The sequence below is a fragment of the Corvus hawaiiensis genome, chromosome 7, assembly GCF_020740725.1.
Source record: "Corvus hawaiiensis isolate bCorHaw1 chromosome 7, bCorHaw1.pri.cur, whole genome shotgun sequence".
Lineage (NCBI taxonomy): Eukaryota > Metazoa > Chordata > Aves > Passeriformes > Corvidae > Corvus > Corvus hawaiiensis.
In genome coordinates, this window is record NC_063219.1 from 28,993,852 (window position 1) to 29,015,993 (window position 22,142).

Genomic DNA, 22,142 nt, shown 5'->3' on the forward strand with positions numbered 1-22,142 from the left:
TGACACTGAACGAACATCTGCTCATTTCCTGACTACGAAGTTACTAGATCTATGGTTTAAACCTTAGAGGATACTGGAGTTCTTCCAGCCAAACCACTGTGAATGCTTCACATCCAAACCTCACTGCCACCATGTGTCTCACAGCTGCTTAATGGGACAGAGCATTGCTCTGAGGGACTCTGCTCATCTCTGATGTCAGTGAGGACCAGGCTCTGAACCACTGTGCCTTCTGAGCATTGCAAGACCAAAGCCAGCTGCCATCTGACACAGCTGGTGCCTGCAGGAAAGCATATGCCCATTGTCACAGCCTCTCCAAGAATGAGGCATTTCTCCTGGTGCCTTGACCTGGATTAAACACAAACTGGTCACTGCATTGTGCTGTGGGGAAATGAAGACAGTCCCAACTCGAAGAAAATGCTGCAGGACATTTGGCTGCAGCTGACATTCTCTGGCCAGCACTTTGCAAACTCTGCTCTTCCCCTCACCCTGAGAGGGCACCCAGCCCCTTGCAGCTGCACACTGAGCAGCAGCTGATGCCAAGGCTCTCCTGTGCCCAACCGCACCAAATAAACAGAGACCAAACCCGTGCTTCTTACAAACAGATTTATTTGCATTTTGACTGGAGCACAGATTCTAGATACGGATTTCTTCTGCACAACAGTACAAGAGCCAGTGCAAAATATGCTTTTTTTATTTATTCATGTACAAAAAAACCCAAAAACCAACATAGGAAAAGACGAAGAGTGTGGCAGTATTTACTCACAACTGGTACGCCTCAGCCTCCCATCGATCCACCTCCACTCACCCTTGCCCATGATGCCAACTTTGTGGCCAGCACTGCCTGCCTCTAACAGCTGCACTGTCAGTGAAGAGAGCTAACTCCCCTTTGAAAGATAAACACTCACCCCAAGCAAACGGGGACAACAGCAGGCTACTTTAAAAAGTTGGGTACACCATCTGGTCACCAATGCATACCCCGCCAGGGAGCAAAATTTTGAGGGAATGGCAAAAAAAAAAAAAAGGTACAAATCAAAAATGCACAAAAAATTAGGCACTAGCTTAACCCTTTTGTTAGAGAGAGCCAAGGATGTTAGACACACCTCCAGTCTGCCTTCTCCTATTCACCCACAGTAGTGATGATGAAAGCGAAACACTCCCCACTCTGAGTACCCTGTGCTGTCAACCATTATAATCTTAAGAAAGTATTTCTATGACTAGCATAAAGTTAAACCATTTCATAACTGTAAGAGAAAGAGAAGCTACAGTCTGAATACAAGCATTTCTTTGAGAAGTCAAAAAACCCCAACAGACACAGACAAAAAAACCTGTTTCAGTCATTCACCAGATGATTGTTAGAATTACAGCCAATGCTTAAGCAATACAACATTGAGCTAGGAAAAGTCATCATATGGTTGTTCTGCTTATGGAGTAGCCTTACTGGTTCACAAAACATTGGGCAATCTATTCTCTGTTACTCTAACTAATTTTCAGAAGCTGCAATGTAGAACTGCAGTGTCAGTGAAAGAATATGCTCATCTTCACCAAGGCCTGGGATTTATATCGCAAATTCATCAAAAATTCATCAAATCTACATCATTCCAATGTACCGTGTCCAAATCACCTAGTTGCTACTATGGACTTTTACATTTCTACCCAAGCAATGGCTGGGTTTTGAAGCTTGATCAACCAGAGTCTTTTACATTGAACTGCAACTGAACAAAGCAGAGTACCAGTCAAAACCAAAGAACACATGTACTCAGCACAAATATGTGTTGATACAGTACAGTATGTATGTGGATATATATGTATATATATGCATATATATGTTTATGTTACATTATAAGGAGAGTGCCATTCAGGGTTTCTCAAATGCAAGAATCCTTTTACCACCTCCAAGTCTTGAAACTTCAGCCCATCAAATTTCACACTAAGACAATGAGAACTCCAGTATTTTCCATATTGAAGGATCATTTCTATTTTAGCCAGTTAACCATGCAGGGCCAGTAGAAAGAACAGGAGATTTAATTTTAATAGCACCAGTCCTGCTACCCCAGTCAGATGGCCAAATTTTTATCACCAGATCATTTGCCCTCTCCCTGCCCTGCAGTTGTGTATCGTGGGCATTACTGTGAGTTTTCAGGACATCACCAAGGTCGTATTAACTGATCTGTATCATTTTACTCAGTTGATAGAGAAAATGCCACAATTTAGGAAATTTCAAACAGACAGTACAGATCTGACAAGAAGTCAAGTTTATACTTTGCAGTATTGGCTGGAGTCACATTGGTATTAATCACACAATGATTCTGCCTTTTCATCCCCAGCAAGCCCACTTATAGTGGCTGTCATCATATATACAACTGAAAAGCTGGACAGTTTGGGAAACCATGTTACTCACTGTTATCCTAAGCTCCAGTCCTTATAAAGTTCTGCTGTACAAATTTCACATATAGCTGAAAAAAGTCTCATTTAAATCACTTTGAGCAGGTTTTCTTACTTTTTAAAAAGCAAGAGCAACAACAACAACAACAAAGTAAAAATAAGTCTAACAGGCACTTAAGAACAAAGTAAATGCTATTTAGATGAGTGGGAGCTACTCACCTCCCTTGCCTTTAGTCTATCTAGATTTTAGGTATCTATCCCAGACTAAACACTTGTGCTTCCTCCAGTCTTGAGGAAACAAAAGCTTCCTTCTGGAGGCTGCCACTTCCACAAACAGGTCAAACAAGTCCCTCCACAGATGGCAGATCCAAGGAGAGTCAAGAATTACCTGACACACAGGTGAGACAAGTCTGTCTTTCTCTCTTTGCCCCTTTCTCAAGGGCAGCAGTGGAGGGGAAGTGCTGATCTCTCTCTGGTGACCAGTGACAGGATGCGAGGGAATGGAACAAAGCTGAATCAGGGCAATTTCAGACTGGACACTGGAGAAGGGTTCTTCACTGGGAGGGTGGTCACTGGGACAGGCTCCCCTGGGATGCTCTGGCTGACACTCATGACACTCTTAGTCACAGAGATCAGTTTTAGGTACTCCTATAAAGACCAGGGCATTGGACTCAGTGATCCTTATGGGTCCCTTTCAACTCGAGATAGTCTATGATTCTAAGCTGAAGTAACTCAGCAGTCTCCTGGACCCCAAACCAGCTGTGCTGTGTCTTCATGGGTGTGTGTTACTTAACCACAAACCTCCAAATTCCTGCTGGGACTACAGAGGTTCAACAAGGACTAGAACTACTCTGTCAAATAAGTGTAGGTATTACACACCCCAAAGCTGTACGGCTTTACAACAGGCTCAAACAGACAAAACAGTAGCACCCACCCATTGAAAACTATTTATAGTCTCTGGGATTGTTTACTCTGGTATACCATTTTAGAGCATGAAAGCAAGATATATTGTCAAATTCATCCTCACATCAGTAAAATTATTTTATTTTTTAAAATCTAAATACAGCAAAGCTTTAACAGACTTCTCTTGGTTCAAAATTGATCAAGCAAGTGCTACTGAAACACTATGAGGACTTTGACATATAATTCCTCATGGGCAAAGTTGTTTTTTAAAGACTCAAGAAGTTAGACTTTTTAAAATAAGCAAACAGTTCTCAGTCCCTAGCTCTGGCAACAAAACCACCTCTATCCTTTCTTCACTCTACTGTGTATCAGTATTGCTGTGTCCCCTCAGCTACAGGCCTATCACATCGAAGTGGATATGATACAGGCTACACTCCTGGCAACTTCAAGGTCCATTTTGAACCTTCTCATGAGGTCAGATTCACCTGAGCTGCATGCCCACAACAGCCATACCATGCACTGGGACAGTATTACAGAACACGATGAAAAACCACAGCCAACATCCATCTTCCAAAGCACCTTCTACAAAATAAATCAAGCAGCTCCTGGTACACAGGGGCACACTGGTCCCACCTACTCACAAAGGCATCTGGAATTCATTACTGTCTTGGAAGGCAGCTCTAACTGTGTGGCCACAACCTGGATTCCACAGCCAGGAGCTCCTCCTCACCTACACAGCCTGGTCCTCAACGAAGAAGCCTCAATTCCTTCATTTCAGAGGGAGGAACCATGTCCCAAAGCCTAGGTATTCTTTTTGGATGCCTACAATTCATGGAGGATCCAGGACAGCCAGTTGAGCAAGATCGTGCCTAAGTAGGCACTGCTGCTCAATTAGCAGAGTTGGCTGAAGGTTTTCCCATTGTAACACAATTTTTCTATTCTAGTATTATTTTCGGTGTAAAAAAATAAAAAAAAAAAAAAAAAATCAGTGGGGATGGGTGGGGTTTTTTGCGCAAAACTTGATGCTTTTAATGAAAAAAAGGTTGCTTTTCTCAATATTTTGCTGTTTATTTCTGTTGGGAAAACTTGAAACACATAACTTTTGTCAGAGAAATATCAGTCCGTGTCTATCCGAATTCCTCTAGTCTCAGCTGGGAGCTGTAATTCAAGAGCTCCATGGCCCCCTCTTTCCCTGGGCACCTCTCCAGCCCTCATGACGCATTCCCTGTTTGACTAACCCAGGGTAGGAGCATCATGGGATCTGTAATTCAGCCAAAGAGCTCAGCCCCAAGGGAGACACAGCGCGCAGGGCACTTGAATGACAGTTTCTGAGGGCTGCAACAGTAGCCCAAACTGATGCTGCTTTAAAGGGCCAAATGGATTTAATTAAATGTTTCCATTTCAAAAGGCTGGAACATTTTATTCAGTGTTTTCCAGCTAACAATTTCTCATTTTTTGAAAAATTTCCATTCCAGGAAAATGTTTGGTATTTCAGCTTTCCCTGTCAGTTCAGGATGAAATGAAATGTTCAAGAATCAGATTTTGATGGTATACGGACACTCAGTTTGGGGAAACAGCCTTATTATTTAGCTGTCAAAACTGAAATGATTTCATCCACGCAAGAAAGGTGTGATCCAGTTTGCCTTTGACTTCAATGGAAGCCACTTCTTTAATGGAGCCTGCATGGAGTCCCAAAAGACCAAGGGAGGGTGGAGATGATCATAGTTACAGATATTGAAAACAGGAGTCAAGAGTGAAAGAGCCAGAATGTAAGAAGCAGCAACTAAGATGATCTGTTACCTGGTCTTTATCAAAACTCAGTTTTACTTCAGTAACAGGATAAAAATCCATTAAGATTAAAACATCTAATTCCCAGTTACAGTAAAGATAGCAGCTACTCACTACTTTGTAGAGTAGAATAAATCCATAGTATGAATTTGTCGTGAGCACTAGAGCTTTGAATGTTCAAAACACTTCCTCAGAAAACCTTCATATGCTCCATTCACAGAGACTACTCTAAAGCTAAAGATAATAATATGGTACTGAACTGCTTGCCTCAGGTTATCTGTCCTCCCTTGAACCCCCCCAAAACTGTTCAGTTGGATTGGTACTACAGAAGGTCTGTCAGGAGGGACCAAGGTCTCTGGACTTTGAGCACATCTGCAGGTGGAGAACAGCTAAGTGCGGGATTCCAGAGTTGACACTTCAAGTGAAGGTTAGGCACCAAACCCATCCTCTGCATTGCCCAATCTGTTTTGGGATGTAGCCCCAAGCCTTCCACCTCAAAGCATACAAGAGGAGCCTTGGGGAGTCCATGTCCATCAGCATCAGGGTAATGTGTTAAAAGCAAGAGAACACTCAGAACTGTAAGTAAATCAACTCACCCAAACATGAGGGTCAAGAGAATTGGGATTTGTTTATCTTTCATTTCCCTTTAGTACAAGGCAGATGTTTCTAAGTAATAAGCAGAAACCTCTACAACTTTTAAGACTGAAGAGGAAGGGAGGGAGGAAGAAACATGTACAAGCTTTGAGGATGTTCTCAGCTCCAGCTTCAAAAAAACAAAAGAACCAAAACAAAACCAAACCAAACAAACAAAAAAACCAAACCCACCAAAATCACACACCACCAAAAATTTCTATCTGTAAAAGCAAGTTTTTTCTTAAGCTGTTTGGTAATTCTTAGTTCACAGGAACATTTATCCAGAAGGTTCTTCATGTTTCCAGTCTAGGTTGTAGCAATCTCAGTGAGGCACTAAATTTTAGGCTGTTAAAGTCTCTGTGTGCAGCACGGTCATTTTAAAATGATGTGGTAGCCATCATTGCTTTCAGCTGTAACAAAGAAATGCAAAGCATATTTATATTGCTTTTAGGAAACACCAGAAATACAGAACTTTGAATTTTCTTTCTAGTTTGTATGCTTGTTTCACAACCCACTCATGAAAACCAATGTTGAACATCTAAGTCAAATAATTTATATAAAGAACCCTATATACTGTCATATTTTATCATTTTACTCCAAGGTTTTCTGCTCATTTACGTCAGTGGTGTCAATGGACTTACGAAATTTTTGTAACAGTGTAACAGAGTAAAGCATTGATCAATCAGTCTATCACAGTCTAGCCAACACCTTGACTTGCACTAGGTTAGATTACTTATCTTTTCAGGATAACAGCATTGAGTTTGTGATAACGTTTAGTGCAATTGAAAGGAGGAATTATCTTCAGAGCAGCAGGTAATAGCAGCAGCAATACACACCTTTTAATGTGCTGATAACAAAACAAGATTCATCTTGGAAGTTTTGCACCATCTGAAGGGCAGAAGGAAAAAAGCCAACACAACATATTTTTAGCAATTAAATTCACATTTCTTTCAATGCCAGTATAGACTTAGAGGAGAGGTATCAAACAGTATTTGGAGTCTAGTCCTACACAGTCCTGAGTAACCCTGCCCATGAGATTATTAACATACATCACTGATTAATTAAGGTCCTTGCAGTTGCTAGTGTGTTTAAGGGAAGCTCATACTAAATAAGCTTGCCTGAAACTGATCTAGCTTATTCAGCACTTTACCAGCCTCTTTACAGCTCTTGATCCTGAAGGTTCTTATACCACTCCAATTATTCTATTAAACATCATGCTCTTTGTTGCTTTCAGTGAAGCTGTAGTAGTTTAGACTGGATGAAGGTTGTCCCTTTCCTAAAATTCCAACAGTGGTAATTACATGTTCAGCTAAACGATGGAGCTCAGCTGAACTTACACTGGCATTTAAAGAATACCTGGAGATGGTAAACCCCAAGGAATGGACTCCCTGCTGAATAAAGGAGTTGCTACTGAAATGCCACCTCAGCAGCATCCATCTGGCTATTGACCAGACATTAATACAGATGCTGTGCTTGCAGGAATCATTTACCTGCTTGTATTTTGTCAAAGAACAGGAATCATAGTGAAATTGTTACTGGACGCAAGGCCAATCATGGGAAGAAAGACTAGAACCTAAAGCCATTTCAGTTATTAATGAGAAACAACTAGATTTTCAGAACAGGTGCAGGTTCCAGTGACACCTTTAAATAAAGAGATTGAAATCACTTCAGATCCAATAAGAAAAGCCCATTTAAGGTTCATCCTTAGTCAATGCTTCCTCCCATCTTGGAGTAGCAATGTGGGACAGAGGAGGTGAATTACCTTCAGGAGGTGTCTCATACAGTTGAGGCAAATGCTGGACACAACTTCAGAGAAGGGCAGTGTGACCAGAACCTCTCTGATCAGCTCATGAAATCCAGCTTAGAGAAAAAGCTTTCTCCTAGCTCCAGAATATCATTGAAGTAGGGCATTTTTCAGCTGTAAGTTCTCACATTAAAATACCCTTTTCAACTTAGACTAATCTCCCTATATACTCTTTTGGACTTAACATCCAGCCCCTACTCCTTCAAATCAAACTTCTCTGGCCAGTCCGTGTGCCTTTTCCTAATGATGCATGAAGTACATTCACAGAGTGCCACACTCTTGCCACTATAGTACTAGAACAAGAAAAAAATATTTAAAAAGCAATAGACCTTGTTAATAATTGACTTAAACAAATACTTAAAGCCTTATACCCAAGCTGGTTCATGCAATTCCTCTAACAAGAGTTGCCTTCAAGCATTTTGCATCCATAAAGCATCAAAGTTTCAGATTTAATCAGGCTGGAATAGCAAGGAGACTTCAGGAATAAGCATTACAGCCTTGAATTTAGGCTCCAGTTGAGACCTATGCTCTGCTTCATTTGTTTTAACAATGCTTCTTATAAATGAGGCTCCTTAAGTGATTCTGGTGCATGAATGAGTAAGTAATTTAGTAGGGGGAAAAGAGGAAGAAGGGCAACTTACTGTTAACCTGCAAGTTAATGGAATGGACTAAATTAAGGCATCATATAATGGGACACAAACAGTAGCAGAGGTCCATAAATTATAGTGTGCATATAGTGTATATAGTGACAGACCCAGTGCCTGGAATCATGGGCCAAGATGTAAAACTAATTGCCCTACAGATTTTAAAACTTACCTTCTTTGGGAACTTACCTATTTAATTTTAAAAGCTCTTACTTTAGATCCTCACTTCAAAATTTGTGTAAGTAGCCAAAATGAAAAGAAATTCATAGAATCATTTAGGTTGGAAAAAATGTCTACGATTGTCATGCATGAACATTGACCTAGCACCAGCAAGTCCCACACAAAACCATGTTCCCAAGTGCCACAACTACATGACTTTTAAACACGCCCATGGGTGGTGAGCAGTCCGTTCCAATGCTTAATAACCCTTTCAATAAACAAATTTTTCCTAATACCCAATCTAAACTTTTCCTGGTGCAACTTGAGGCCATTTCCTCTCATCCTGACATTTGTTACTTGGGAGAAGAGACCGAGCCCCACATTGCCACAACCTCTTTTCAGGTAGTTGGAGAGAGCAATAAATGACCAATTTTGCTGTGTTTTGTTTTGCTTAAAAAAACCCAAGAACCTCAGCATCTTTTACAAAGCAAAGGTCTTGAAAGCACACCGAAATCAATGCTGCACATGGCTGATTCACTCCAAGTATTTACTTTAACTTGTTGGGATTAGTGGCTTTGCAATTCTCCCTTGAAGATGCATTCCATAATTTGAAAGCTCATTCTAACTTCAAGAAGTCAGACAAGTGTTACATCTATAACAAAGATGTAATCCCTTTAGCCCCCTCACCTCATTGCTCACTAATACATGGATCCCTGTGGGTCCCTGCCGGTAGATCCGATTTATCTGCTGTGGAGAAACGCTGTACAAGTTTGCAATCTTCTCCATTAATTCCAGCGTGGTCAGTTCTTCTAAGAAGATTGCATGATACACTGCAACAATTGGAGTGCAGTTACAAGACAGCAAATACAGATGGCACCAAGACATGGCTCAGCATCAACAACCAAACGGGTTTAAGATGAAGGTTCAAATGGAATTAACAAGCTTAGTATTTCAAAGCATCCCCCAAAATATCTGGCTTGATGATTTGCAGAAAAATACCCACTATTTTTATGCAGCAGGCAATTAAAGCACACACAGCTTTTACCCAGAGGAAAACATGGGGACTAATGACAACTTGCATCATGGGGCACTAAAACGGCCTTCTCATAAAGCTGCTAACATTTTTGGATAACCTTCTTTTACTGATTTTGAAGTTTAAAAAAAAAAAAAAAAATCAGTCGAATAGTAAAACACACGCTATGTCACACAGAAGCAGTATTTTATTAGATGCCATCCACTGGCACAAACTAAAACATACAGTGTGTAAGGTAACAACACAGATGACAATACTGTTCTGGAAATACAATCCAAATTATATCTACCAGGTAGGAAAGCTGTGCCTGTTTATTACTAAGTGCAAGATTTAAGGACAATCTCTATTCTCATCTGATTGTACACTGTGTTGTGAGGGATGACAAGTTCCCAAAAATTTTGAACTTTCAAGAATTAGAACCTCACTTTAAGACATACCAACCTTCCATTTCCCTGAATTTTTTCAAACAAGACATAATCTAAAGAAAATTGTGGATGGAAGGGTAGTTTTTAATGCTACTGTCCCTACAAAGAACTGAATAGAGATTTTGCTGTGGCATTCTGCAGATAACTTGTAAGCTGGGTCTGTTCCGCAGGCAGATGGTGCCACCTGTAACCTGTAGCCATGAAACCATAACCAAAGAGGCAGAACTGGGATAAACAGGACCCCTTCAAACACTCGGGACACCAAGCTGTCCCACACAGGAGCTCAGGCAGGAAGCAGCATTCTCACCAGGTAAGTGTTTCACAAAGACCATACATAAGAACTTACCACAAAGACTTCCATCTCCATTTTCTCGTTTTTGGTGGAGATGAGACCTGTTTTGCTCTGGTTCTTGACAGACATAAATTGTCATCTTGGGCCTTACGTTTCTATGGATTAATCAAAAACAGTAGTAAGTTATTTAGTAGATCTAAAATTGTTCCAAGTCAGCTATCAAACAGTAAGAGATGAAGCCATTCAGGCTGTCCAAAAATAACAAACTAAGGGATAGTCTTGAAGCTGGTGACTAGATGGCTTAGGATGTCCAGCAAGAGACTCCTGGGAGGTGATACAGAGTACCTTAATCTTTCAAGATCAGATAAGCATAAACAGTTTACAGCACTTGCTAAGCAGTTCATTGTACCTGCCTCTACTGATTTAAATCCTGCTCAGAATTTATGAGGTTATTGCAATGAAAGTAAGTTTATGAGTCATTTGAGGCTCCAGGGGTTTGTTTTTTTTATTGTTACCTCTGATAGAGATGCAACATAAGGTATTGTAGGCTGTGTCCCTCATGAAATGGATGTAAGCTATCAGCTGGTAGCAAATAAACCACTGGAGACCCACATTATGCTGCTTCGTTTTGGCAAGATTTCTGAGCTGTGCTTGGATTTGAATATCGTTGTGATCTCCAGTCCCTGAGAGAACCTCTTTGAAGTATTAAAAGGAAGTCTAAATGCTACAGCTTCAGGATTAACTTCCAGTTAACACTGAAATTATCAAGGGATGCTATCATAACAAAAAAACAGGAAGGAAATAGTACAAACCTTCCTTTAATTGCATTAAAGAGCCGAATTCCATCAGCAGGCCCACAGATTTGAACAAAATCTTCTTTGGACATCTTCAGTAAGTCGGCACCTACATATTTCAAATTAATTTTTCTTCAGAAGTTAAGCAAATCTTAGCTTCCAAATATGTATGGGCAGCAGAAAAGGGCAGGGGTAGAGGGGGTAGAGAATCCACAAAGCTAAACCAGACAGATTTACACAGAGAAGCTTCAAATTCAGAGAGGTGTGCACCTCAAATCAATCATTGTGAAACAAAGCTGGAAGCTGCCAAAAGAACAGTGCTTCACTGGAAAATATTCCAGACAACTCAGGAACAAGCTAGCTATTTCGCTCTGGCCATTAAATGACCCAGTTTACTGTAACTGTCACATTCACTGGGTTATTTCATCATATTGCAAGTCAGAGAGCCTCCTCATGGTTTCAACACCTCTAACTGCCCCTTCCACCATCTTACTGGTGTGTATAACTACTTAATGGGAGGGTACAGTGAAGCTGCCAGATGCTTCTTAAAGGTGCACAGGGACAGGGTGAGAGGCAGCAGACAGAAGATGAAATGTTGATTAGATATAAGAAAAGAGAACAGTTAAGTATTTTAGGAGATTTTTTAGAGAGACTGTGGAATTTCCAGCCTTGGAGATACTCAAAGGCAACTGCACAAGGCCCTGGACTTGCTTCAAGGTTGCACTTAATGAACTTGGGAAGTCCTTTCCATCTTAATGTATTCTCTTCCATTTTTACTTACTCTATATGTCTACAAACTGTTTTGACAGGCGGTAACTAACCTAAGAACAAAAGAACAACCACACTGGATCAGACCAGGTGTCCCATCAAAAGTGGCCAGCAGCAGATGCTACATGAGCTGCACTTACAGAAGAGAAAAAAAAACCAAAGTAATTGGACTGTTTAAACTCACCCGAAAAACTTGAGAAGAGTCTACAGAATGGAGAGAACCTATTACGATGAAGCCACTGCTGGGCATCTTGAATAGAAGCAGAAGGAAGGAGATGCTACATTGCAAAAAGAATAAGAAGGTCTTGAAATGAACTGTTCACCAGTGTCCTAAAAGAGAAAAGCACCACATTAACATGATCTCAAGTACTTACATCATTGCTGGGAGGCAGGAGCTCCATTTGGTGGGTTGGAGAACTGTTGCTAAAAGAAATTATATAAAGTTGGAAGAGAAAAAAAAATACATTATTTTAAATTTTACATTGCAGTGTCCGTCCTCTTCCCCCTCCTTACTTGACTCAACTTTCACAAGTTACATCCAACTTGGCTTTTTTTCCTCTATCAGATTTTTATAAAGGTGTCCAAAATCTGGAACAAGAATAAAAAAACCCCTCTCTACCTGAGTCTTTTGCTGGTCAGTTGAGGTCCTCCTCAACAACTGAGAGAAAAACTGAGGTTTACTGACCTCAATCAAACTTTTCCATATGGCTGACTCACTAATGTGACATCATCTAAGCAAGAAAATTGTAACCTACAGGGTGGCTGAACTCAAAATTTCTATGAGCCAGAAATATCCTAACTAAACCCACCATCTAATAATAATTCTTTATAAAAATCGAAAAAAGGACCTTATAATTCAACCCTGGTGTTCTCTTAAACATAGTCAAGTGCCATAAATTATGCAAAACCACATTTCTACTAAATTCTCCTAAACACAGACAGGACTCCTAAACATGTCAGGGATTTTACCAAAGGAAGAAAATGCTCAGCAGATCTCTCTACTAACACAATTTTGTAATTTCAGTGTTTGCCCTTTTTCATAGGTTGAGGGGACTCATTGAAAATTAGTGATACAACATGGATTGCTAATTAAGTTGTGTGGGAAGGCAACAAGATGGTAGAGTCCTAATAAAAGAAAAAGGCCTTCACCAAATTCCTAAGGGAAAGTATGTAGCAGGGAGGACTCAGAAGTACTGAGGGACACTGCTGTACCTTTCTGACACCAGTTATCTTGAGCATTTCAGGATGACTAGAGCTGTCTCTTTATGATGGCTATTTAATGAATTAAACATGCCTTCATTAGTCCTTTGTTCTTAAAGGACTTCTCAAAACCCAGGCTATTTTGACCCAAACAGGATTTCTTTACATCTCATTCGCCTGGGAATTCAGTACCCCAAACTACCCTCAAAACAGACCGTAAGGAAGAAATAGCAACTCTGAAGAGGTGCTGAAAGCCTCTAACACACTTGTGAGAGGATACTGGGGATTGCAGGTACAGGGTGTGGTGTGTTCTCACCAGGAATTGCTCTGGAGGCCCTCTGATGCTCACCTTCCAGCCACCACATAAACAGTGCACATACCAACAGTACTCTGAATTACAGGGAATTCCTGGATGGAAGGTCTTAAAGACCTTGGGAAATACCTTCCCCTTCCTAGAAAGGGTGGTGGTCCTTAACTACTTCTTCCAGGGTATGAAATGCATGGACACACAAAGGCTACGATACCAACAGGAAAGATAAAGCATGTATTTGTTACATACCCATCTCCGAGGTTGAAGCTGTTGGGAGAACTGTTGTAGCTTGGAGATGGAGCATTGTTCATTTGATAAGGCACATCTGGCCAGGGAGAGCACTGTTGGAAGAAAGACAGCAGGGAAACTTTCATAAGGATGGAAATAAAGGCTTCGATTCTCCTCTAATACCACATTCATGCTGTTGCCACGCCACTAGCTTCAGCTCATCATTCCTGCTGAGAGGAGGAGATGGGCCATGGATTTTCTGCACTGCTCTCCAAGCGGGCTGTCAGGGGGCCAGATTGATTCCAGTTGTGCATTCCACATTTCTTTCTCCCATTTCACAAAGCCTGTCCCCAAATAACACTGGGCCAAAGTGTGCACAGCTGTAAGTCAGAGCAACGCCAGTAAGTCAACTCAGACTGAAGGCAGCATTGATACAGAAATACCCCTGGTCTCAATTATAAATCCCTAATTAAATCCAGGCAAGAGTGACAAAAATGCTCCAGTGGCATTGCTTCAGGTTTACACCCGCGAAGGAGCAGAATGTGAACCAGCCTGCTGAAATCTCTGGCCATTAGTCAAACAGCTCAAGTCATAAATGGGTATTAAATGGAGAAAATTTAAGATAGACAGACAGACACAAAGATACTAAAAGCCTTCACAAATATAGGTCAGACTCCACATTCCATGACAGTAGCGTAAAACCAAACCCAGCTAGAATTGGTGACTCTGTTCTGAATTTAAGCCACAGTAATCAGCAGAAGAAATCTAGCCCTGTTGAATCCCCCACCACCAAGAGCTCAAGAAAATGCTCTGTAGGGGCCTTGCTTGCAACGATAAAAAGACAGCAAGTGTAGCTTTGGAGCTTTATCATCTCCACAAACACTAGCAAATATTTTATCATCTCCACAAGCACCAGCAAATATTTAACTCTTTGGCAACCCGTATTTCCCCATGCAATATGTCAAAGTGCATCAGAGCTCATGGGGAGAGTCTGGCATCTGCCAGCTCAGTAGAATCAGGTCTATCAATCAGAAAACACGCTGGTTGCTCCTGGCAACATGAGGAAAATTGAGTGGGAGAGACTGGATCTCACAAACAGGAAGTCGATTTAAATAAAGAATAATTAACATCATTTTTGGAAGTCCAGCAAGCTGGTCCAAAAAAAAAGAAAGAACTAAATCAAACAACAGGACATTCCCATAGGGAGACTGAACAACACTTCTGAATCCCTTTCTTGAGTCCTGTTTATGGTGAGTTTATACAAATATCTTAGTAATGACGGGGGGGGGCAGAAGCACATACAACTCTACACCAGATGCATCAGAATATAAGACACAAGATATTCCCAGAGAATAACCCAGAATCTTCTCAGATTTTGCATGTAACAGCAGCTTCATAGGCACAATAACAGAAAAACAAATTATTAATTTAATCAGACAGTCTATTCATCTGCTTAATGCCCCATCTCCAACATGAACTTTTGCCAAGTAGTTCTGAAAAAAATACAGACAACTGTATTTTCATACAGCTGGCATCTGAGGGCCATGACAAGTGCCCAGGAGCACAGTGAAAATGGAGAAAGTTGTTGTTTTTTTTTTTAAAGCAAGGCTGCTAAGGGTTGTTTTATACCCCAAAACACAAGAAACTTTGGCATCTTTCATAAATTTCAACAGTGAGAGTCATTTTATAATTTCACTCCACTCTGTTTCACTCAGATCTGAGCATACATGTCTCCACAAGACAAACTCCATGGCTCAGATGCTGTCTTCTTTTAAATTTATCTCCCAACATGATATAGTATGATGTGTCTAAAACACTTTACCTCTGTCAGAATAGTTGTCTCATAGGAAGGCTGATACTTCTCCTTCTCTTGGGTGGTCTTCTTTTCCATTTTTTCCCTGTCAGTCTTCTGTTTTCTGTCTGCTCCTTTAGGCTATAAGTACAAGCACAGGCTCTGCCTTATGCCAAGTATTACAAATTTGGAGACAGAGGCCAACAGATTTATCTAATCTGTTCACAAAAGTCTCCTCAAGATTTACAGCAATTCTACATATGAAACAAGATCAGATCTGCATTTTCTCGACAAAAGAATTAATCAAGCATCTCTACTGTTTCTGTACATCCACCACTAACACCTACTGCAATTCTAAAATAGGCTGACCACAGTCCTGAGATGTGATTCCAACTATTTCAGACTGTAAGTTATGCACTTCAACTGGCATTTGCACCATCTTTCCAGAAACAGGAAAGACACTGCTCCAGGAACAAAGCTGGAGCAGCAGATCCTTTGAGAAAACAGGCCTATGGAGAGTTTGTTGTTAAGTAGCTATAGGTCTTCTATGCCCAGATTAGGAGCTTTGAGATGCTTTCTGTCTGAATCTTTTTCTCCTCCAGGTATCATGGTGGCAAACTCTGCTGCAACAACAACGACAAGGTATTTAAGATCTCCACGATAAAATTTCATTGTTTGTGGAGAATTCAATCAAAGAAACTGAAGATGCCCTAATATCTTGATTGCCTAGGAGCATCAAAACGCAGTGGATACTCTATATATCTCAGTATTTTTGTAGTGTTTGAGGCACAACGGACTGGCACAAGTCTTGGTGCAGTATTTCAACTAGAATTGCTGTGTAGGTCAGTGTTTATGCCACCTTCGGCACTGAAGTCCTGTTTAAGATCTTAAGCATACCCAGTCAAAAGCCTGTTCTTTTACTCCAGTATTTGCATCACTCCTACACAATCTGAAATCTCTGCATGTTTCTGTGCCTTAACCTAGTTGATGACAGAGCCAAAACTACCTCATACCTTGAACACTTTGATCTGGCAGCTTGCAGAATGCAGGTGTTCTGTGTATTCACCATTTTCATTCTGCTTAAAGGTGTCGATTTGCACCCGGAAGGGCACCCCTTTCTCTCCTCCGTGTTTCCGTGGAGTAAACTCTGTGCTGATGCAATGTACCTGGCAAGAGAGAAGCTGTGCTCATCTCTGGAGACAGTTGGAACCTGTGCAAATCTGAATTTCAGATACTGACTGAACATGAGGTTTTGCCTCCTCACAAAAAACTAAGAGGCAGAAGAGTTCATATGTTTTCATTTCTGTTCCTTTGGACAAAATAATCAGGAGAACAACCAGCTCAGAAAGAAACAGGGCATCAGGGAAAGCATCCTTTGAGTTAGGTAAATTCCTCATTCAGATTAAAGACAGCTGATGCTCAGAATGTGAAACAGTCATGAAAGAGGAAAGCAAGCAAAACTAACAGGTTATGAACAGTTTTCTCAAGACAAAACCTATGCTTAGAAAGCAATACCAGTGTCTGAGTATTTTTTTAAGGAAGATCCTGGCAGTAGCAGGTAGTACTCCAGCACTAACAAGTAGCTAGCAAATTGATTTAGTGAGTATCCTACAAATTAATTACACATGACTGTCACATGAGTTAGTAATTATCATTATCATCCTTCTCTCTTCTTCATGTACTGGCTATTTTGACTCCCCAGGTCTTTAAAACTTATCTAACCACTGTATTTACCACAGAAATATGACTTATCTCTTACCTGAATGAATGCTGAAGCCCTCTTTGATGGATCCCAGAGAAATTCAACAGTGTTCAACTGGGTTGGGCTAGCCCTGGGATCCAAGATACCAACTGACAGCGGGATATCTGTAGAAGAAAACCCCTAAAATTTTAAAAATATTAAATTGAAGAAGAGAAAGCATTTCCATACAATCACAAGATGCATGTGAAAGCAAAGCCACCAAAGACATCTCTACTTGGGACCTATAGTGCTAGATCTCCTTCCCTCCCAAAGATACATACAGGATTCATAAAAAACCTAAACACAAATGCAAACACTCCATACACCACTCATCTTCCCAACACTGCAGAGGTGCCACAATGAAAGAGCCTCACCTATATCAAGGATGCGGTCCCCAGGGCGACTCCACCTCCAGCCCTCGAGCTGCTGATGCTCTGTGTACTGCAGGCGGCGGTCGTGGAAAACTACACGAATTATGCTCTGTTAAAAAAAGACAGCAATATGAACAGTGTGATCCAGAATCCTCTCTCGAGATGACTTTGGTTTTCCAGAGTAGAAGCAAAAGCTGATCTGTTATGTTTCTCACCCCCATTCATTAGGACAGTAGAAGGGTCCACCTAAGAGACCCATCACCATGTGTATCAAATTCCTATGGGACCCCTGAGAGAGAAAAACACACTTCCCCCTTCACAGGGCACATCTTGGAGGAGAAACACAGCCCTGGACAGCTTTCTGGGATTCACTCTGGAAGCACTATAGCAATGTCCACCTAATCTTAGGTGTCATGGCATGGAAACATCACCATATATACTGCCTCAACACCCAAAAGGGCTCATATGGGGGTAAAATTTAATGTGTCTGTACCATGTCCCAACCCCAGTATATCCCATTCTGATTTGCAAATGTGGAAGCCAGCTCACCTGTCCCTGCACCAGTGGAGCTGACATGTCCAGACACCTTGTCAGCGGGAATTAAACTTGATTCCAGCCGTTAAGAGCCAGTCACTGGATTTGCCCCAGAGCAGTTAAACAAGGGTAGAGTGGGAAAGCATCCGTAACAGCAGGCTGGTCTGCAATGGTGCAGCCATGCCAAAAACTGGAGAAAAAAGGCTGGAATAAGGGCAATCCCCAGGGCAGACAAGTCCTAAGTACTCCTAACTAATAGAGCCTTTTGTATATTCAGAGTGCTACGCTTACATGAGCTAATGACCCCTAACATCCCAGTTTCTCAAGCTCACACTCCTGCTGGGGACTTCCGTATCAAATGAGTGAGCAATTTTTGCCAGTGAACCTGAGAAATGCCCAAATCAAACCCTAGCTTCAAGATGCAAACAAGCCACAGTGGGAACACCTGCAAAATTGGAATCCAAATCCACATACTACCTGAAATGGGCCAGAAGACAAATAGAGAATGGCCTAGACTTGGACAACATTTGAAATCCAAATTGGGATCCAAATTTTGCAACTAGTTCCCACTTGTCAAAGGATATCCTGAGGCGGAACAGCCAAGAATTGAAGGTTGGATCCAGAACCAGGGTCCAGACCAAAGTTTTTGAATTTGAACTGTTTTGGCAGTGGAGGAAACAACAAGAAGAAGTGCCCCAAACCAAATGATCAAATTCTATATGTTCATGATTAAGCCCATTACCAAAGTAAACTGGAGCTATGCAGAATCTGCCTGGCAGAACAGTGTAAACACCTGGGCCCTCCATTTGTCACGTAACAACCCAGGCATGTTGCTGGGATTGAGTAGGGAGACAAGTCTGCCTCTCCACAGCTTTGACTATGTTCACCACTGAACTTTGGGATTCCCCTGAATCCAGCATTCATAGTGAAACTCTGGGGTCATGATCACAAACAGAATAAAGGTTCCCCTGAAGCCCTGAAAAGCCAAGCTGCATAGTCCCGTGAAACTGTCACTCAACAACTCCATCACCCCTGCTCCCACTAAAAACAATGGCAAAGTGTTTTCCATTGTCTCAGTGGGAGCAAGGTCAGGCCCTTCATTAAAGGCTGTATGTAGTAGCAGGAAGAAAAGAAATCTATATTTCTCCTTACCTTTACATATTTTGTGTTTAAATCTTGAAACTCTCCCAATTTCCTATTCTCAAGTAGACGGATTTCATAAGACTGACCTAGAGTTTAAGGAAACATTTCCAAGGTGTTTAATATGTTGTAGCAATGAGAGAGTCATGCTGGCATTTACGTGGCTGATAAAGCATACGTTTGATCAGGGAAAGCTTATTTTTGCTAACATAATGCATTTGCCCCAGTAATCGATAGGCACTAAAGCACAGCAGAAATCTGAGGGGAAGGTTTGCCTTTCAGCAGCTAAAAGCTCTCCATTAGGGCATCAATTATAGTTATCTCCTGGGGCTGCTATGGTTTTCTGGTCACCCTCCAGAAAGTCATCAGGGTGTTTAAAGCAGCTGTCCCCCCATGTCACACAGCTGTAACAGCACTGCCTTTGTCTGTCACTTCTGCTAAAGCAATCCTACCAAAGCAATGGTTGTGTGAAGAGGTGCTGGCACAACAGGTCCAGGAATGATCCTGCAGAGGATGGCAACTGGGGAAAATCTTGCCTTCTTCACAGAGCAGTCAGGCCTGTAAGGTGTTTTGGTGAACCACAAAACCAAAATTTGTTCCATAAGGCCTGGAAAGTCACTGCCAAGGGCATAAATATTCTTCAGACGTGTGGAGGGAGCAACGGGTATTACAGCATGTGCAAGGACCAGTTCCGGGAAGGGAACTCAAACTCCACCACCCCACCACCACCCTCACATAAGGAATTTAGTCAATTCAACAGAATTCAGCTAATTGGTTTATAAAATAACATCTCTCTGAGGCTGACAGCAGACAAAGGAGACTGATGTCTCAATATCTTATGCACAGAAATGACTAAGACAGTACAAAAGCTCATTGTACAACACCAAGTCTTTACAATAAACCTGCAGCCAGTACCAAGGCAGGATATAGATCATTAGGATTAACGGATCATATGTGTACCTTATAGTTAGCTTTTTTTGTTCATCTTGCTATCCCCCCTTTTTCTGAAAAATGCACAGGGTATGACAAGGCAAGCACCCAAGAGGAGAGCAGCTTGGATTTTCTGGCTCAACCAGCATCTCTGCAGAACTGGCCCAACAGAAAACTACAAAGCAGATCTATCTCCCTCTAAGCAGCTTCTACCAGCAGAGACAAAAATGCTAAATTTTTGGATCTGGATTTAGAAATGGAAGACGTATGACAGCAGATGTGTCAGAAAGGTAGAGCACCTTTTGAGAATCCCACCCATGTTAGTACAGACCATATCCACAGAGCACAGAGATATCTGTGCTTATTCAGCTGGCTGGCAGATAAGAAAAGAAAAAAAAAAGGAAGGACAAGAGAGGCCATATTGAAGCTCCAAATGTTTGCACAACAGTTCTACTGATGTTAGTAGGAGTTCTGCAAACAGGAAATGACCCTTGAATCCAGCAAGTGACTTAGGGCATGGGGAAAGCAGAGAATAAATCATATGTAGTACCAAAATAAGCATGGAAACATGCATAGATCTTTACCCATCTCTTGGCATGTAAGTAAAACAAAATTACAACAGTGACCTGCCTTTGAAGACTGCTGGACAACAAAACTGGATTTTGTAAACCACAGTCCTGAAATTGAGGTCTTCCACACTTTAACTCACAAGACTTTCTAATGTTCCCACTGACACATGTTACTATTGTTCACCTGACTACTTTTAGAGATATGTACATAATCAATACTGCTACATTAGTATAAAAATGATCAGGGTCAGGTTAACAAATTGGGTTTTCTCTCAGAATGATAGAAAAGACCCTTAAGACCATCAAATCCAACCATTAACCATGTCCACCATTAAAACATGTCCCTAAGTGCCACATCTGCTGTACTACATACTTGTATGTGCTGTACATGTTTATCCATGTTGTACAAAGCACTTGGCTGCTCAGTGATTCAGTCTGAAGATACACTTCACCTATACACTACACACCTATCACACTATACTGTGATACAGTTCATAATCTTGAACCCATTTACACAGCCAAGCATCTCTTGAACTTACAGCTCATTCCCATGCAAATATGAGGCTAATTAATCATTACATAAAATTAATTTAGGTTTTGAGAGCAAAAAACAGTAAAACACATCTAACTACTCAGATGGAGGTAACAGGGACAGTGAAATGTAGTGGTATAAGCTGTGCTATGCAGGAAGGCAATGGTCAAACTAGAAGCACTGTCAGCCACTCAGCAAATATCTCAGGAATAAGCAGATTTTTGGGACACCTTTGTGCACTGATACACTCTTGCTCTTTGGTCAGCCTGATCTGCTTATCTGCAGTTACAATGAGACAAAAGAAAACAATGGGCATAAAAACATCACCCACGTTCCTTTCAAACTAGCATCAAGCACTCAAAAACTCTGCAGCGTGCCATCTCCGATCCACTGCATGGGATAGGGACAGAACTGCAGCCTGGCAGGTAGTGGGCACCTCACATCTCCTTCTGACAGGAGTGACTCACCTTGGAGGGAGTCAGAAACAGATCCTGCAGACCAGTGAAAAAGAAACTGCAGTGTAGACAGAGTTAATATTAAACAGAAAGCCAAAGAGGAAATAAAATGCTTTGATGAAAGATATATGGGTCATCTGATGGAAGCCCTGGAACGCAATTTATTCCATGAAAAACCTCAATCAAAATGGTATTTTATGCTAACTGCTTTCCCCTTGAACTCTGAATGTTTAACTTGAGTTGCTACACGATTATCCAACAAGACTGCTCCCAGCCAAGCTTCAGAAAACATGCGGCTTTTTCCCCTCTCTGTGAAACTCTTGTCAGTGAGAATTTGGTCCTAATTCCTCAAAGTTCCCTTATATATCCATCTTCTGGTACTGATTTTTAGTTTATTCTCCTTAAAGCTTTCCAGCAAATTCATTGCTTTGTGGCTCATGGTACCCAGAATTTATTAGCATGGACAGCATTCAGATACTTGTACTTTTATAGCACCAAACTGCTTGGATTATACTCTGTCCTTGAAAAATAACTTCCAAACTTTGTTCACCCTGTATTTTCCACCATCGCTACCAGCGAAACTCCTGAAATGGTGAATTACAATCTCCACCCTGCAATTATTACTGCAGGGAAAAAAGGCCCTAAAGAATGACCACTTGGGTGTTGGAAAACGAAGTCCCTCTGTAAAATAGCGCAAATAACAGCAACCTAACCT

General features: G+C 41.3%; 1 protein-coding gene across 1 annotated transcript in view; it reads right to left on the reverse strand.

The window, feature by feature from the left end:
- Window positions 1-589: 589 nt before the first annotated feature.
- TFCP2L1 (transcription factor CP2 like 1) overlaps window positions 590-22,142 on the reverse strand; it is a 36,089-nt gene continuing 14,536 nt past the window's right edge. The window contains exons 3-15 of the mRNA XM_048309805.1: window positions 18,954-19,030; window positions 17,271-17,376; window positions 16,915-17,021; window positions 16,169-16,321; window positions 15,186-15,296; window positions 13,385-13,476; window positions 12,000-12,048; window positions 11,810-11,903; window positions 10,876-10,966; window positions 10,118-10,218; window positions 9,001-9,143; window positions 6,543-6,594; window positions 590-6,116 (exon numbers count right to left, since the gene is read on the reverse strand). Of these exons, the coding sequence (XP_048165762.1) occupies window positions 6,079-6,116; window positions 6,543-6,594; window positions 9,001-9,143; window positions 10,118-10,218; window positions 10,876-10,966; window positions 11,810-11,903; window positions 12,000-12,048; window positions 13,385-13,476; window positions 15,186-15,296; window positions 16,169-16,321; window positions 16,915-17,021; window positions 17,271-17,376; window positions 18,954-19,030 (1,214 nt within the window). The 3' untranslated portion in view covers window positions 590-6,078. The remainder of the gene's footprint in view (window positions 6,117-6,542; window positions 6,595-9,000; window positions 9,144-10,117; window positions 10,219-10,875; window positions 10,967-11,809; window positions 11,904-11,999; window positions 12,049-13,384; window positions 13,477-15,185; window positions 15,297-16,168; window positions 16,322-16,914; window positions 17,022-17,270; window positions 17,377-18,953; window positions 19,031-22,142) is intronic.